We start from the raw sequence: 12,500 nt of genomic DNA, 5'->3' as shown, positions 1-12,500 counted from the left end.
GGGTTTCCAATCTATCTATTAGCCATCCCTTGATGGAGTCCATCGTTGCCCAGTACCAGTCTAAAGTTGTTATTTGAGCTACATCTGGACACTACATCTCTCAACACCTCTTAAGTAGTCCTATACATTCAAGTATTACGGCTATGAATATACTTCTGCTGTGAAAATATATTATTCTTTTAAAAGAGATAGTGAAGCAAATGATAATAACACTTAATTTACGCTTTTGAAATACTTTCAATGGATATGTACCTCTGAATATTGATATGATGGTATGGACTGTTACCTGTCTTGAAATAAAAGATTCGGAAGCACTTGTTCGGTTGTCTTCCACACTATATATTTTCCATCCCGTGAAGGAATCCATCGATGGCAAAGGACCATGTTTAGTTATTACTTGAGCTACATCAGGACACTATAGCTCTCAACACCTTTCAACCTCAGTAGTCAATACATACATTCTAGCATGGGGTCATTCTTGTTTTGTGCATAGTAGATCACTGCTGTGAATTGTTATTTCTATAAAGATAATAGTGAAGCAAAAGATAATGATACTTGGTATATGCATTTGCAAATCTATGCTTACATTACATACCTTCATTTCAAAATAGATGCATTTTTAGTTGTTTATCTGCGAGCTATTATTTGCATCTTATGAGTCTAACCAGGCGATGTAGGGGCTGTTACATTGATGCTCTGAGAACTCTGAGAACTGATTTCTATACTTGTATAAGGTGTTCATTGATGCTCAATAATCGGCACTAATAATTTAGGCTGTCTACATCTTCACTCGTATCTTCAGAGCTTATCCACTGAAGTTCTAGAAAGTATTCATGATTTAAATTTGAAAGGTTTAGATTAGAAATGTAAACACTATGAGGTTTTGATACCTATATAAAAAATTCTATGTGGGATTCCTCTGTATTCTACGAATACTGGATTTATAAAAGCCATAGCATTTCTCTTATTGCTAAAGATCAGATTTCTGATTTTAGTTCAACTCTTCACTATGTTGAAGGCATTGTTGTAGTTTTGTAATACTCTGATGTCTGGTTGCTGGTGGAATAATACGAGGAAAAGCTTATTTATTATATATGTATTATAATAATTAGACATAAATTTAAATTTAAATTTTAAAAGATGAATAAAAACTTTTATAAAAAATAAGAACTGTTTTAATTGATTTTTTGTTGTTGCTAAAAATAGGTTACGAAAGCGGCTAATTAGAACATATATGATAAATAATACTTTTACGTAGGGTAATTTATTTTGTTTACTACCTTTTTTTCAGTTTTTTTGTATATTTCGAAAGACCAAGCATCCAAGTGGAAGGACTTGAATATCTGAGTAATATTTTTCACGTAAAGGGAGTTCTCTTTACGACCTGCAAGACTTAAATAGGTCACTAGGGCAGGTAAGGATTCAAATACCCCACCTAAGGGGTTTATATGGGGTTTAAAATGTAACGGTGTGTTTATTTTTTATAAGATTAAAAGCAGCAATAAGTTGTTGTAAATTTTAATGTACATATTTTTAATAAAGTAATAAATTTTAATATGATAATGTTTGTTTTATTATTTTAATACAGAATGATTAAATAAAACAAAAATAAATGATGTTTAAAGATTAAACTCAACCCTAAAGACAATTTATTTACAATTACTTTACCATTCAGTTTATGATTAAGTTGCTAAATAAATGTTCTTAAATATAATTTTAATATTAATTTTTTCTTGCTGAGGCAAAGTCTAGTATATGTGTATATATATGCGTGTGTTTATGCATAAATATAAATCAAAATTATAAATATTTAATATACATAAAATATAGTCTATTATTATAAATCAAATTCAACAGCTTAATTCAAAGATGTTTTTAAATGAATTTATAAAAAAAGGAAAATATCATGAGCAAAATATAAAATAATAACAAGTGAGATGGTTTTTAAATAAAATTTTACATAAAGCAATACAAAAATACTTCAAAAACATGTTGCAGCAGGTACGATATAAAAATCTCGATACCCATGATACACAAATAATTTATGCAAAACTGGCATGCATTTTAATATTTTATTTTATTTTACAAGGACACGAGGCTCTGAGATAGATCAACTTAATAATAGTCTAATTGTGCTCTCAATTCTTTTACACACATTTGAAACTTAATGCTAACCTTTTCAAAAATCCAATTGATATTATTTTAAACATCATTAAATTAAATCATATAACATTTTCAAAATAAAGAACAGAAAAATTGACTTTAAAACCGCAAACAAGCAAATATATACGTATAATCTTACAATCTCATTTAAAATTAAAGGTTTTTATTTACGTATAATCTTCCACACATAATATTAAGTACTTTTTATTTTAAAATACCACAAAACCCAGTTCTCAGAATTCCTTGGATGGTGTTGCTAATTAGACTTAAATATAAAAAAAATAGCAAGACTAAATATCAAATATGCAAAAGTGGGCAGAATTAGATTTAATAATAATTTGCGTCATAATCTTATCGTAATTCAATAATTATAATAATAATGTAACCTAACAATATTATTTAGGAACAAGCTCGGATTGAAACGAAGCCAGTCCTCTTTTTTTTTCAATCACCTTGGCGAGTTAAAAAAACACAAATATGCTTATTTTTTTCAACAAATTCGACATTAAACAGACTTGCCTACCAAAAACCATCCAACAAACAAAGCTTGATCAAACTGATTGAACACCATTAACCGCAATTCTTTTTAACCCCTAATGAACAATGGGTTGGTGTGTACTGGTTCATACCATATATCAAAATCACAATGAGAGCAGCAACAATAACCATCTCAACTTCTCTTGACAACTGTTACATCAATACATCTGTAATGCAATAATAGATAAAGCAACAATCCCTCCACTCTTCCGTGCTGCAACACAACAGGATAAGTTACACAGCAATTTGCTTACCTGCCAAGGTAAGTACATCAGTCATATTTATCCAGATACTAACATGAGTATATGAAAACTAATTGCAATAATCTTGTGTATGATAATTTGAAAAAAAAGTAAAGCCTACTCCTTGAAATTGAATTAACCAACTGCATTGATCGAATGGCATGGAATGCTATGGATAACCCAGTTTCAGCATGATCTCCGAATTAAACATGCTACCAACTAGTGTATGAGTCGAGAGGAATAGCACAAGAAAGCCAGTTTCAACTCCATAATTGATTCCCTATCTACAAGTGAAGAGGCTTGGGATCAAGCCACACAAAACGCACTAATGTTGACCAACCAGGATGGATCTCCAAAAAAAGTAGGTGTGTAACAGTAGTGTAGTACTTTGGTGACAAAAGGATCGCACCCCTCACAGAGGGAAGAAAAACCTTTAAAAATCCAATTCTCGGTTTTGAGACAAAAATTTGGTATCAGAATTGTTATCAAATCAAATATCTTAATTTTCTTTTCCATCCTTTCTCAGTGGTCTATTATGTCCTAAGTTGGATACCACTAGGGGAGGTTAACAGTGACACAGTAAAAACTTCACACAGCAGATATAAGCAACGTTTGAATCTCACCTCTAAGAACAAAATTTTTTAAGCACTACTGCGTGAAGGAAGATCAGTGACTTTTCCCACTGCAATGGTTTTCCCTGTAGATATGATAATTCGTGTGACTCACAGCCACCGAGAATAAATAATTTATCCACAATTGGAAGAAAAAATAAAGGGTCTCTTTTACCTTCAGTGCGAAGAGTGAACCTCCCAAGTTGAGGAAAATCTGAGAACTTCTCAACGCAAATCAGGCTATTGACCTAAGAAGCATGAGAAAATAGTATTTTATCAAACCCAAAACTAACAGAGAGATCAATGCAGCCAATATCTTCTGTCAGTAATCATCTGATAGATGTAACCTACTGAATGGAGTTTCCAGCCTCCTCCCCCCTAAACACAACATACTAAAAAGATTGTGCATCACACACGCATCGGATAGAGTAGAGAACCAACCATGCTATTATGTTGCAAGTTCAATCTAGCTGGAAATGTTGGTACTAGGCACCTATTTCGAATTTATCAGAGCATTTTCCCATTTCTGGAACCCCAAAATGAAAGCTTATTGTGGCCTATCATTAGTTGGTAATGATCCTATTATTTCTAGTTCTACCCTTATGGAAAAAAGGACAAGCAAACAACTTTGGGACAACTGCTTTCCGACTGTTTCTCACTTTTTTAATCAGCCAATTCATCCAGTTTCATTTCAAAAAATTATAGAAAAATGCAGACAACCAAGAAAGTTGAATGGGGCAAGAAACAAAATATCAAGTTTGGTAGATTAAAATTTTAAAATGAAGAGTTTGAACCTGAATACGACAAACCACAACAGCACCATTCTTCACAAAAAGAACTTTCTTTTTCATGGGTTTCTTTGTCTTTGGATCAATTTGCTGTAGTAGCTCAACTATCTCGCATTCCTCAACAACAGAATGAATGTGCAAGACAGCCTTATAGCCAGCTGTAAAAATAGCCTAAACAACGACATTTACAAGACAGATTACATTCAGTCATTATGGTCGGAATGCATCAAGTTTAAAGAGTAAGGACAATAGAAAATGACATAAAATGCATACATTCTCAAGTAATTCAAGGATCTGCAGCTGCGCTGTAAATTCAGTGACCGTAGGTATCGGTTTTACTGCAAGAAGGGAACACACACATTATACCCTAAAACTAACACACAAAAAGAACCTAAGCCAAGAAAGGGATAGATTTATCACGGAACTCCATTTAAGCAAAACATACCAACACTTGACAAGACAAAACCTGACGATATGTCCTCCTCTTCAATCCCAGATAACCTAACCCGTAGATTTTCACCAGGTCCAGCACGCCTAACCTTATCTTCATCACAGTATACAGCTAAAACTTTCACTGGAGCCTGCAATCCATGCATAAAATCTTCATACCCATAAGATAAAAATGAGCATATATACATAAATAATGAAAAGGTTGAAAAGATAAAGCACCTTGTTTGGCATAACTAATAAGGAATCACCCTCACATATGCTTCCAGATTCTACCTTTCCCATAACAACAGTTCCCATGTCTTTAAATTTGTCAATTATAGGCATCCTATAGAGATGATAGCAATCATCAGATGCATCAAAAAATAAGATAACCAAAAAATTGATTATGCATGCTACTGTTAGATGGCAGGAAGCCAGGAAATAGAACCAAACATAAAAATTGTGCATGCAGTGAATCCTGCTAAGGAAGATAGGCTTTAGATCACTTACCTATATGGACCTTTTGGATCTCTGACAGGAACTTCAACAGAATCGAGGGCCTCAAATAGGCAGGGACCATTCCACCAAGGACATATATTCTTATCTACTCTAGTTTTCATGTTAGTACCAACAAGACCAGATATTGGTAAGAACTGGACATCTGCAAGTTCAAACAGGAGAAACCAATGAAATACAAGTGGTTTTAAAGCGTAAAATATATGCTCAGCAAACTAAGCAAGTCTCCAACATGGGAACATAAGCTTCACTAGCATATAAAAACATGATATCATCATCTGATCCTATTAAAAGTTATAAATTGAAATCAATAAATCAACATTTCAATATCAGTAATTTTGGGAGACAAAGCCTATTAGACATAAAATTACATTGCAACTACGCAGAACAGAACATAATGCAAAGAAAAAGTAATCAAATGTTACACAAGTTTTTGGCAAGAAAAAAGCATCCTAGACAAACTAACAGGAACTATTTACTTCTATTCCACAATTTTAGCTTCAAAATAATTTAATAGAAACACCTGCTGAAGGCCGAACAACCATATTGAAACTACATAAGTACCATCAGGTGATAAAACAGAGTTCTATAACTACCATATCAGACTAAGAACCTGAATATATACTGTATGCAGCATTGACTTTATTAGTTTGTCGAACAGCACCTAGGTTTCCTAGACAAACTGGCAGCAATTTACTTCTACTCCACAATTTCAACTCCAAAATAATTTGATAAAAGAATATATTGCTAAATAGCTAAACGTGTGTTAAAACTACAATAGGTAAAATTTCTTTGGAAGATCATAGCAGAGTTCTATGCCATCATATCAAACTAAAAAACCCTGAATATGTATGCCTCTAGACAGCAGAAAACAAGTCCGGTCACATAAGCAACCATGAACATAATACAAAAAATGCAAGGGACCTTTGCAAATTAAGCACTTCAATATCCCACTAGTCATGGTAATAACATACGTAAATGGTTCAACAAGCTTGAAAATATCACCAAGACAAAATGCAACTTGGAAGTTATTTAACAGTTTCAATACCTTTCTTCACATTGTAGCCAGATGACCTGAGAAAAGGTACCATCTTTGATTCAATTTCATCATACCTGTGAAAGGACTCCATCAGTACTATTAAACAAACCAAACTTCAACATAAACTACACAATAAGGACAGCACAAAAGCTTAGACTTTTTACAGAACCCAGTCAAAGTACCTTTCTTTAGACCAGTTGACAGTGTGATCATCCATCTTATTAACTACTACAAGTAGCTTTGACACACCCAAAGTCTTTGCGAGCTGCACATGTTCACGGGTCTGCCCACCCCTCTCATATCCAGTTTCAAATTCCCCTTTACGAGCAGAAATCACCTAATTAAGAAACCGTGGACATTTATGAAATCCAAATCTACAATATATACACTATATTAGGCAGTTAATGGAGAGACAGAGGATGTGACTTACAAGCACACCAATATCAGCTTGAGATGCCCCACTGATCATATTTGGGACATAACTCTTGTGACCCTAAGTAGCCAATGCAAAAGTGTATTTAGTTTTAATAAACAAAATTGCATCAAAATCTATATTCAAAATAAAAAGAATCTGGTCAAAAATCAAAATGACTTTGTTCAGTTCCATTTGTTATTAGATATAAGCACATTAATCGCAGTTAGACAATACCCTAAGGCATATCTAATGAAAAGTAACATGATATGGAAACATTTGGTTTTATATTTTCTGTTACTTTCTCTCTTATTTATGAGCAGCATCATTATATAGCAAGAGAGCATGCTATTTGCAACCTTATAAGACAAATTTGTGATGCACTATTAAATTGATCCTGCAATTTTAATCATGTAATATATATTTTTAATATCAAAAGAGGCATGTGAGGAGCAACATAGGTACTAAAGAAAGCAATTCAACTAAACAAAAAATCAAGACCCAGAAAAAAATCTCAATTTACAAAGTAAAATAGTAAAATAAATGAGATTGTCAGCTTATTCTACAAATAATTAAATGTGCCATTTGAAGGTAAGATAAATTAAAGAAATAACAGTGTATTTTAGAGGCAGTTCCCTTACTGGTGCATCCAAAATGGTAAATCTAGTTGTCTCAGTCTCAAACTGTGCTCTTCCAACTTCAACAGTTTTACCCTGCAATCAATAGTTCGAATTCAGTTAACTCCTGGAGTAACAACTGCAGTCTAGCTAATCAAGAATAACCGTTGACAGTATTACAGGAGATATACAAGGAATTAACTATACTTTCACAAAGTTTATAACAACATTTCCCCATTGTACACTACCTTAACCCTCTCCTCTTCATTAGTGTCCATAATATATGCCATATACCTAACACATGAAAAGTAGTTCAGTCAGATAATGCAAAAGCCAAAGATCCCCAGTCTGTAAGACATTTTCATTGAGGTAATTGATCCTGTGCTGAATTAAGCAAATCTTAAAGAGTGGCAGGTGAGTGGGTATGTCAGTTTGAGAGAAAAAGAGATAAGAATCTCAACATCAATAGAATGAAATTTCCTACTGACAAATCTGCAAGGCAATTGGAAATAATTTTAAAAACGGTGAACCAGTGTTAGTTCTCAAAAGATGCAAATTGCAGAATGGATCAATTGTGAAAAGATACACATACTAAAGTATAAATGAATCTTCAAGAGCAATAAAATAATAAAATAGACAAAAAGAACTTTTCAGCACTTACAGCATCCAAGAAAAAGTAAAAAAAAAAATGGAAATGGTTTCCAATTTGATAACAAATTAATAACAAGCCAATAACTTGTCCAAGTACTGTAAATTCCTTTGACAACTACATCTTTAGTACACTTAATCTTGATGAAACCTTCACATAGCTTGGATGGAGGAAAAGAGGACTCAACCCATCACTCTCTCCCCTATACATGCCTTTCAGCTGGAAGGACAGCTAATACAGTGCCTCCATGGATGCCAGTCATCTAGTCACTCATTTAAGTCATGGGTTAAATCCTAGTACTACCATGTTTGAATTAGATTGAATCTTGGCTCACAATTCTTGCTGTCTCGGTCAGAAACACTCCACAATTTCAAACCTGCTAATGTGAACCGTAGATCATACTCCCTCTGTCCCAGTAAAAAAGCCACAATTGACATTTTTTAGGTCGAACTTATCAAACTTCAACTTCAATTATTTTAAATATTTTAATTTAGATTTTATAAAAAGATATATCTAAAACTTATTTCATTGAAAGTTTTTAATGAATTTTTTCAAAATTATATTCATAATAAACTTTAAAGAATAAGAGGTTAAAGTTGAAAATTTTTTACCACTAAAAATAAAAAAGTTACAAATTTACTGGGATGGAGGGAGTATCTCTCAATCTCAGCATTCACTTCATGCAGATTGACTATAGGAAACTAATCTAAAATTGATATAGTGAAGATTAATACAAGCAAAACAATTACTTAACTGTTTCATCACAGACAGATACAAAGAAACGTTCCAAACAAGGTTCATACAGCCTAAATTCCAACATGTGCATGCTCTTTAGAGAAAACAAATATAAAAGGAACAGCACTGATTTACTATCCAAGTTATATACCAAACCTAAGCCTCACCAGCTTTCTCTACTTTTATCCTTAGCTTCTTTCTCATACTTCTGGATCGTACGGTCATCAACCTGACCACTGAGGAAGAGTATCTGGCCTCCAGTTGTTGACTTGCCAGCATCTAAGAATCAAATAAAAGAGTCAAAACATACAATGGATAGAAATAATGTGTTTCAGTACAAGAGCATTGATTATGAGCAGTCTTTGATAATGCTTATTTATTAAAAAAAGCTGATATAGGATCTTTTAATGAAGAAGCTTGAGAAGACATGTTGCGACTAATCAGCAGTGACTAGGCATTGGTTAAACATCCTTTGAGAGAGGTTGTTCGAATTTTCTCATTTACAGCTTTGAAATACATTAACCATTTTTTCTTTTAATCTACCATAATCCAATTCCTAACAGTCGGTCCCGTTAATAATTAAACTTATAACAGCTTTTCACAGAATTCATGCATGTTGCTAAATTGACTAAACTCAGTGAAGCACATAATAAATAAGGGCTTGGAGAGGATAAAAGTACAAATTTCCACTGTTTCCTAGGTTAGCATAAGCGGTTCAATATTGAACATAGATGTGTAATGCATGCCAACTTTCACATAAGCAAAACCATGAAGTAGGAATACCTACCAACATGACCAATAAAGACCACATTCAAGTGGCGCTTCTTTTGTGATTCCATTTCATCTGGTACTTCTGCACAATCCATATCAGCTACTTCCTTGTCTTTCACTGCACAACAAAACTAAAATTGAGAACAAGAAAAATGAAAATTGGAATATTAAAGTGACAGGAATAATAGAGGTAAGCACGGGAAGGCAGAGAAAAGGGAATGAAAAAACCTTTTGGCTCAGCCTGGACTGGCTGAGATTTAGTATCAACCTCATCCGTCATACCTGAAATCAAAAATAGAAAAGATCCCAAAACTTTTCAAAATGAAACTAAAACAATAAACAAAAGTTCATGATGAACAGAAAAACATGCAGCATTTTAGCAAAAGAAAGAGCAAGGAGAAAATTTAGAGAAAAAGGTAAGCACAATAAGCATCTGAGTTGCACCTGCTTTGGTGTCTAAATTGGAAAAAGAGTTAAAAATACCAACAATTCATATACAGCAGCCCATTATAAATGATAATGTAAAAATAGAGATGGTCAACAAAAGATATAGGTAATCAAGAAAGAAACAAATATATAGTGATACATGGACTCTTCAGTTCATCCTACCATAACTTTATCCCCCTATTCTTGAATGCTTTTAGTTCATAGGAAATGATGAACAGTTTCAAAAGAAAAGACAAAAAGTTATGCCTAACATATAAAATGCCTGAGACCAAGTCCTAAATCAATGTAACATAGCTGAAGTAAACCCAAACCTAATTCAAATCAGCTCTACAATTCACAAACAGACACAGTTTCATATCCCATGTAAGACACAAGAAAACACATCACCTAGAGACTCATATCACTTTTGCACACAAAAAAAGGAGTCGTCCATGAATTATATCTAAAAGCTTCTAATAAAACCTTGTAAAACAGTTTAATATCTATTATTTATTCAATCTTACTGTAACTTCACAGAATCAACGAAACTTATTTCGTATAAAAACTCTTAAATGCCATTTTGGAGATAGAAATAACTGTAGTCAACCAAGTTTACAATTTATAATCTTGAATGAATTTCCACAATGACAACCTCTCCTCTATTCTTTAGCTCTCCAATGCCTTCACTAACATAAGAAGATAGGCACCACTTAAATACAAAGTTCAACAAAACTACCAACCTTCCTCCTCCACCTTATCTGTCATTTCAACTTCTTCTGGTTTTGCATCTTCAGGAATGAGCGTGGCATTATTATCTTCTGTTAAGATTCAATAATAAAACTCAAAAAAAGAAAAGTGATTCCAAAAAAAAAAAAAGGAAAACCAAAACATATATCTTATTCATAAATGAAAACAACAGTACACTACCAGCAGAGTCAAGCTGCAGTGCACGGATCTCAGCCTCAATATCTACAAATCAGAAACCAAAAACAAAATAGAGAGAAATTCTAGACACGTTAATTCCGAAAGTTGTCAATCTTAACCTCCGCAGCACATATAGATGCTAAAGCGAGTTAAAATAAATAATGAAATTATTATTACAAACAAATTCCTATAATTTATAGCCCTATTCCAGTAAGAAGAATTTTAGTTACTCAACTAAAGTTCAATTCAGCTCATATTTACAAAAGGCAAAATATCTCAATAATGAGAAACCGTCACTCACATCTGCTAAAACGCATTGAAAACTACAATTAATAAAAATCTTGTAATTAATAAAAAGCATATAATTGAGTGAACTTTTCGACAAAAACAGATCAAAACTGAAGCAATCAGCGAGTAAATCAAGCAGATCCGGAATTAAGGAAAGCAAACACAATCAATACTGATTGTAAGAATAAAGAGAAAATCAGGAAATGAAAGGTCCAGAAAGAAAAACACTGAGAGACTTACCCATGGATGCCGAGAGTAAACGACAATGTCTGTGGAGTATGTACGCTAGGGTTTTGTGGCAAATAGGGCGGCGCTGGTTGCTCGGGAGCTGTTCTTTCTTTCTTTTTTCTTTTCTAGTGTAGAAATGAGAATGACCCAAGAAAATTTTTGGTTATATATGAGATCTCAATTCTTTAGCATTTAATCGTGGCATGGATGGCAAGCACCATGAGGAAAGCAATTACCCGGCTCAATAACTTTTGACAATAATTTCTTAAGTTGATAACGAACTTTTTCAAATAACATTGTTCCCCCCGGCCCAAAAAATATATTTTGTTTATAATTTTGTTTTTTTAATAATTTGAAAGATTAAATGGGTATAATTTTATATTAACTGCAATATTATCATAGATTCAATAATATATTTTACTTTTATTTGATTTTTTATGTATTTCTGTGTGGTTATTATCAAACCAATATTTTCACGAAAAATAAAAGAAACCAAAGTAAAATAAAAATAATTATTATAAAAATTAATTTACATGTTATAAAAGTGTTATAATATATTTATTTAAAAAATTTATGGACATAATTTTTTCATCTTATATGTTATAAAATAATATACTTGTTCATAAAATTTTTTTTAATTTTTATCATAACTTATTTATAAGAAAATAACTTTCTAAAGTTATGACAAAAAATATATTGTTTATAAGAAGTGTTATAAAAGTTTTGGATAATTTATAAAAAATTTATAAAGGTTATATATTATAAATTTTATATTATTTTTACTTAATTTACGTATTATAATAAGGGATATAACCTAACATAAGTTTTTCTCTAAATTATTTTATAAGGTTTTATAATTAGAGTTTATATAAGGATTATGCTAATTATGCAAATATAAAATATTTTCTTGCATCATGTCGTGGAGTATAATTAGGGGTGTTCATTCAGTTAACCGACCCGAAATAACATTAACCGAATTAACTGACCTTTCAAAATCTTTAACCGTTAACCGAACCGAAATTTTTTCGGTTAATTCGGTCGGTTAACCGAATTAACCGAAAATTATATGTTTTTTTATTTTTGGTTAAAAATTAATCGAATTAACCGAATTACCCGAATTAACCA

At 32.3% G+C, this 12,500-nt stretch overlaps 1 protein-coding gene across 3 annotated transcripts; it reads right to left on the bottom strand.

The window, feature by feature from the left end:
* Nucleotides 1–2,579: 2,579 nt before the first annotated feature.
* On the bottom strand, nucleotides 2,580–11,623 carry LOC105800067 (uncharacterized). Of its 3 annotated transcripts, none has more exons than XM_052620900.1 (19): nucleotides 11,388–11,623; nucleotides 10,863–10,904; nucleotides 10,676–10,750; nucleotides 9,738–9,791; nucleotides 9,526–9,627; nucleotides 8,906–9,017; nucleotides 7,603–7,648; nucleotides 7,379–7,450; nucleotides 6,756–6,818; nucleotides 6,508–6,662; nucleotides 6,335–6,399; nucleotides 5,281–5,431; nucleotides 5,011–5,116; nucleotides 4,787–4,922; nucleotides 4,615–4,679; nucleotides 4,348–4,512; nucleotides 3,729–3,801; nucleotides 3,566–3,639; nucleotides 2,580–2,954 (listed from the first exon to the last, which is right to left on the bottom strand). In XM_052620900.1, the coding sequence occupies exons 1-18, from the start codon at nucleotides 11,389–11,391 to the stop codon at nucleotides 3,584–3,586; spliced, it is 1,542 nt and encodes a 513-aa protein (XP_052476860.1). In that variant the 5' UTR covers nucleotides 11,392–11,623; the 3' UTR covers nucleotides 2,580–2,954; nucleotides 3,566–3,583. The 3 variants fall into 3 exon arrangements, with proteins under 3 accessions (XP_052476860.1, XP_012486415.1, XP_052476861.1); XM_012630961.2 differs by having other exon boundaries at nucleotides 10,676–10,753; nucleotides 11,388–11,622; XM_052620901.1 differs by lacking the exons at nucleotides 10,676–10,750; nucleotides 10,863–10,904 and having other exon boundaries at nucleotides 11,388–11,622.
* Between the last annotated feature and the right edge of the window lie 877 nt (nucleotides 11,624–12,500).

The sequence above is a fragment of the Gossypium raimondii genome, chromosome 9 (genome assembly GCF_025698545.1).
Source record: "Gossypium raimondii isolate GPD5lz chromosome 9, ASM2569854v1, whole genome shotgun sequence".
NCBI classification, from domain to species: Eukaryota; Viridiplantae; Streptophyta; class Magnoliopsida; order Malvales; family Malvaceae; genus Gossypium; species Gossypium raimondii.
The sequence above is the reverse complement of the archived record's forward strand: the minus strand, read 5'-3'. Positions and strand labels throughout refer to the sequence as shown.